This window comes from Montipora capricornis, unplaced genomic scaffold (genome assembly GCF_036669925.1).
Source record: "Montipora capricornis isolate CH-2021 unplaced genomic scaffold, ASM3666992v2 scaffold_451, whole genome shotgun sequence".
NCBI classification, from domain to species: Eukaryota; Metazoa; Cnidaria; class Anthozoa; order Scleractinia; family Acroporidae; genus Montipora; species Montipora capricornis.
In genome coordinates this window covers 3,034-9,263 of record NW_027180186.1, presented here as the reverse complement: position 1 = coordinate 9,263, position 6,230 = coordinate 3,034, and the positions used below count along the sequence as shown (strand labels likewise).

The window sequence follows — 6,230 nt, the reverse complement described above, 5'->3', positions numbered from 1 at the left end:
ATTATCTCTCGTAAGAAGATCTCCACTTAAAAACAGCCTTGACTTTCTTCACACACAAACGAGTAAAGTTTGATTGTGTGAGTTTGCGTTTGGAATTAAAAGCCAAGTGTTAAGGCCACAAAAAGCAGCTTCAAATTATCAGTTGATTTCCATGAGTGACGAACAAGTAATTCAGTTCATATGAAGTTTGGTCGTCCTCTTTGATAAATCTTTGACAAGTTCCACTCCAAAGCCTTTTACATTTATTTTATCTTAGAACCACTTTAAACCTGACTTATACACGATGCTGTTGTTCCCATGGAAGTTTGCTACTGCTAGGTAAGTGTGACCTTTATGTTCGAATGACGTCACACTTTTTGGCCGATACTTGTTCTCAATGTCTTGATACATTGCCATAAACTTAGATTCCGAGTGCACATACAAAACCAACTCACTACTAGGAAAACCGGTCGCGCACAGGAACGTTTGACCACACATCGTAAACGTATGCACGCTCCAAACGTTACGTGGTTTTGAAAAAGTTTGATTCGCATTAACAAACTTTTCACCGTTCCACTTGTAAATCACACTTCCATTTGTTGTCGCCAATGCAAGGAATACAGCATCGTCGATTGTGAAGGACTTGAGATCCAGGACGTAAAGGCCAAAGATCTGAGGGAATTTCGGGTCGATAAATTTCTTCCCCGACCATTTCATCACGTCTGAAGAATGGGAAGAATCCGAATCGCACCAGTTTGCAAAAACAATAAATGTTTCGTTGTGTATTGTTAACACTGTACTTGCCCACGCGTTGTGTGTTCTTATTTCCTGTAACTCCTCAAACTTATTGTCCTTCCACTTGTAGATGGATGAGTTTATACGGAAAGAAATTCCATCGAAAGAATTCGTGACTGCAAGGAACAGTTCTGAATGTATTTTAAAGAAGTTAAAACTGGTTGCTCCGGATGTTGAAATGTTCTGCCAAAGCTCGAAACTGTGTCCATTCCACTGGAAAACGGAAGAATTTAGATTGTAAGTATGATCCCGATAAATGGCGATAGCAATGTAATGTTTATCAGCGATCATAAAGCATTCGATGTCCGGCGATGCTCCAATGGCGTCTATGGTCTGGTGAAGGGTAAAATTTCCAGCTGACTCGTTTAGTTTGTAGATGACACTAGAATCATGCCTCTGAGCGAAGGCCGTAAACAAACTTCCATCAATAGTGAACACTTCAACATCATTGGCTAACTGTGTTGGCAGGTCTTGATGTTTTGTGAAGTAATTCAATTTGCCGGTACAATCTTCAATTGATAAATAAAAGAAATGTCTCATTATTTTAAACCTCCGCACAATATTAAATAAACAGGATGATATTCCCCATGTTCAATTTGCGCGAACAAACTTCTTTTTTTCAAAAATGGTTACTTTTCACTATAGGTACGATTTCAGCAAGATACTCAGGCTTTATCCACGTGTTACCTATTAATCTGTTAATGGCATCAGTGCAGGTCTTGATAATTTTGTAAGTGAATCAATTTGCTGGTGCAACCTTGATCAATAAAAGAATATGGCTGTGTCGCTAGGGCGTTACCCCATACATATTAAAAAGCCAGGATAACATGAAAAAGTTTCAGTTTTTCCCAAGTCAAGTTTGCTCTTAGAAATAAACTTTTTAAAAAGTTTTTATTTTTAGCCTTATCACGATTTCGAAAGTGTTTTATTCGTTTCGGGAAGAACCCCATATGTGATTTTTTCGTTTCATTTACTGACCAGTAAATGGCGTCAGTGTCACGTACGATGAACATTGTTGGCTTGCTTTAAAATGTATGAGTTTTTCGCGTTAAAGCAGTCCTGACCTGAAAGATTAGGATTTGCCGTTGACATATATTTTGCGTTAAATTGCTACCATGGCCAAAAAATCAATTCTTTTTTTCTTTGGAATTATGTTAACTTACCACTAATTGATCCAAGTTTAAGCCTTGATTTCAAAAGACACCTGCTAATTTTAACTTGAATTTTCTAACTTAATGGTCCACCATTACTAACTTTAAAATCTCGATAGAGAGCTGGATCGAGCAGAAAATGACGTCAAATTCTCAAATAGTGCCCCTTTGACCAAAAATCAATTCTGAATTTTTCTTAGGATTTCAAAAATATGTTAACTAAACACTGACCAACCAAAGTTTTAAGCCTTGATTTAAAAAAGACACCTGTTTTTTAGATTATAATTTTCTTATTATAATGGTCCGCCATCACTAACTTAAGTTCTGGAGAGAGCTGGATCGAGGAGAAAATGACGTCAAAGGCTCACTATAGTCAGGGAGCAGAAACCGAAAAATAAGAGTTTCGTTCAACCATCGCCACAGAAAATGTTTGACGCCTGATTCTTATAGAGAAAGACCTTCTGATTAAGGCCAGGTAGTTCGTAAAGTTGAATTGTGGTATAGGTTTCGAGTTAAGGGGATGTTTCCTTGCCCACCTCACGGCTCAGCATGGAAACGAGGCTACACACTCAAACGCAGTTTACATCGCTATTTCTTGGTGAAAATCAACGAAATCAGCCATTTAAGCTAAATTCACTAAATACACATTTGCTTCATTTGGAAGTTATAAGTACGTCACGTGATTGGTCACGTGATTTTAAACGTGACCAGTAACAAATCAGTGACTATTAACAAACGTGCGTTCGCCGTTGTTTGGAAGAACAGCCTCGCAAAAACAAAACATTTATCCCTTCTTTATTATATTAACTTTCTTTTGCTCTTTCTAGCGTCTAAGCAAAGATTTTGGGAATAAAAACTGTTTACTGTATATCACTTTTATCAGTCTAGATCTAGCTCGCAAACGAGTCTAGTCCCTTAGAGGCAAACAAACAAATGACTTGTAAATGAAAAATAAAGAAAATGTCGCCGTTACTCTTATTTTTCGGTTTCTGCTCCCTGACTACTAGTTTAAGAATGCAATGCGTGTGTACGCCGCAGAATTCATATGCAGCATGGGAGTTTTGAGCTTAAGTTTTTCAGACTTTTGAACTCGTGTTTTGCATAAACAAGAAGCTGCATTTAAGCTAGTGAGTAAATGACGTCACTTTTCCCTAGATCCAACCCTCTGAGGTCCAATCAGTCAGTTTTGAACGTGTGTAATGGCGGACCTTTCACTCAAAGTAAACAGCCTTTGGATAAAAAGTGAAAGCTCAAATTTCCCAGTCAGGTGTTAAACAAACACACTTTTAAAATTTAAAAAAAAGGGAAGTGATTTTTTGAACATAGTAGCACTTTAACTCCTTGTGATTTCGCTCCAAACAGGCGGCACAAGCTGCACTAAGTTTCCCGAATTGCCATTTTCCTAATGGTTGATTCCTAGTGATTCCTGAGTAGTTCAAGTCCTTTTTTTCGGTGGGCGCTAACAGCTAGCTTTGCACTTTATATCGAAATTACGATTTTGTCCGTTTGCCCCCACAGAGGACTGCAACTACCAGGGACTCAGTGGGAACTTAGCAAAATGCGCCTTTGGCAGTTGATTGTCCAGCGGCCGAGCTCATGAGAGGAATGGGTCTATTTAACAAATAGATTCCATGTTGCCGTGCGTCTGTTCAGTAATAGATCACAGACGACAGCCGAGTGTGTCACTGATGTTCTCACCACATTTGGAAGCCATTTGTGATCTATCAGTAAATATACGCACGGCAAAAGATATAATTTTTACCGCAATTGCTTGTAATCTCGCAATCGGATTGGCTAATTGGCCGTTGTCGATAAGAGTCTAGACAACGCTGTTCGCGTCATGCTCGCGTCAATTTGTCACGCAATGTAATAGCCAATCAGGAACCCTCATTTTGAGAAATAAACCAATCGTATTGCGAGAAAGTTATAGACAACGCTTGCTCTTTCTTTGTGTCATGAGTTTGGTCTCCCTCAGAAAGAAACACTTTCTTGGCATTAATATTGCGGTAAAAAACAAATCGAAAGTGGTTCGGCGTTGGCTGCGCCTCGTGAGTCCACAACATTTTGACCACCGTGATGACGAATATCATTGTCGATAAGAGTACAGAGAACGCTGAACCCCTTTCGATTTGTTAATTATTACATTTATAAAATAAAGAATTAAAGGTTTTGATGATAACGTCAGCTTTGCGTTCGGCCTCTAGGAGATCATAAGGTGAGAAATCAATGCGTGTATTATTGAGCTTATTATATAAACCTTGATTGACCTAAGAAACTGGTTTGCATTCCTTTTTGAAGAACATTTATTCTTGCATTAAGAAGCAGGCTGTGACCTCATCTCATGGATACACCCATACCTCAAACTGGCTTGTGGGAGGGGTTAACAAAGCTTAAATCAGACGCGGCGACAAGAGTGGTCTACGACAAGCAGGTGTTGTATCGGTCTCTGGAAAACTTGTCACATTACACGATGCTTTAATTTGAATGCTTTGAATTGTCCTACTTACTACAGTCCACCCCTTTTGTTTCTGACAAAAAATAATGGCTCAGCTCTAAACGAACTAGTGATATTTCCAATACGAATAAAAGGAACATTACTGCTATTGTACCTGAACATGAAACTCCATCACCAGTAAAGCCTGTCTTGCATGTGCAGTTGAAGGTTCCAGCCATATTTGCACAAGTTGCATTTTCATTGCAATCATGGATCCCGGTGCTGCATTCATCGACATCTGAATACCAAGAAAGGATACAGGTACTCAATTAACGATTTCTAAAGCCTTGTGATAAAAATCATCCAGCAGTTGATCTTCGTTCACCATCATCACTGAACAAGCATGACTGTTTGAACAAGGCCTTGACTTACGAATGTGGCCAACCACAAAATAAACTATCATCACATCTTATATGAGAGTTTATGCTTCTGACGAATAGTACGTTAAAAAATTCGCAGCTCAAAATGAACTAGTGATATTTCCTGGCAATACGAATAAAGGTAACACTTAGCTATTGTACCTGAACATGACCGTCCATCTCCAGTAAAGCCTGGCTTGCATGTGCAGTTGAAGGTTCCAGCTGTATTTGTACAAATTGCATTTTCATTGCAATCATGGACCCCGGTGCTGCATTCATTGACATCTGAATATCAAGAAAGGATACAGGTACTCAATTAACGATTTTTAAATCCTTTTGATAAAAATCATCCAGCAGTTGATCTTCGTTCACCATCGTCACTGAACAAACATCACTGTTTGAACAAGGCCTTGACTTACGAATGTGGCCAACTACAAAAAAAATATTCTCATATTTTATATGAGAGTTTATGCTTCTGACAAATAGTATGCTAAAAAATTCGCAGCTCAAAATGAACCAGTGATATTTTCTGGCAATCGGCGATTTATAAAAGTAACACTTAGATATTGTACCTGCACATGACCGTCTATCTCCGGTAAAGCCTGGTTTGCATGTGCAGTTGAAGTTTCCAGCCGTATTTGTACAAGTTGCATTTTCAATGCAATCATGGCTCCCGGTGTTGCATTCATCGATATCTTAATGAGGAAAGGATACAGGTATTCAAAGTTTCAAAGTTAGATAAAAATCATCGAGCAATTCACTTTGATCTTTGTTCACCATCATCAACTATGATGACTGTTCGAAAGACGCCTCAATGACTTTGAATTTGAATGTGGCTATAACAGCGAAAGAAATACCATCCTCTTTTATACCGGCCTGATCCTTCTGACCACCCTCTGGCCAAAAAAGCGAAGATCGAAATGAACTCAGGCTATTGAATTTCCAATACGGCTAAAAGCGAGGAACACAACTGCTTTTGCACTTGAACATGAAAGTCCGTTTTTAAAATCACTTCTGCTTTCGCAGAACCTTCTCTTTCCTTCTTCAACTTAATAGCTGCCACACTTAAACGTATAGTATGTCGTTCCTAGGAAAGCAGCAAAAAAGATGATGACATTAGCCTGTCCTTACCGTTTTCGCACTTTTCTCCTGTAAATCCCTGTGGACACTCACAGGCATAGTTCTTCTCAGTGTATCCCAAAAGACACTTTTCATTGTTGTGGCATGGATTGTAACAGCAAGGATTCTGATGAGGTAAGATAATCATAATATCGAATTCAGTTCAGAGCACGAAGTTCCTTGGCTCAAAGTATGAGTCGCGAGATATTTGTCTTACTTTTGGTTTGCCTTCCCTGTTAACATATACTCAATCGTTTCCCAACACTGTAGTAGATTAAGATATCGATAATCGTTTTATAGGATTAGCCATGTCATTTCCACGTTTTGCGGCAC

At 38.8% G+C, this 6,230-nt stretch overlaps 1 protein-coding gene across 1 annotated transcript; it reads right to left on the bottom strand.

The window, feature by feature from the left end:
* Positions 1 to 252: 252 nt before the first annotated feature.
* LOC138036025 (uncharacterized) lies at positions 253 to 6,024 on the bottom strand (the record flags this gene model as incomplete). Its single annotated transcript, XM_068882399.1, has 5 exons — positions 253 to 1,283; positions 4,535 to 4,657; positions 4,941 to 5,063; positions 5,351 to 5,473; positions 5,910 to 6,024. Coding segments are annotated over 5 exons (1,515 nt in total), but the record flags the coding sequence as incomplete, so codon positions are not given.
* Between the last annotated feature and the right edge of the window lie 206 nt (positions 6,025 to 6,230).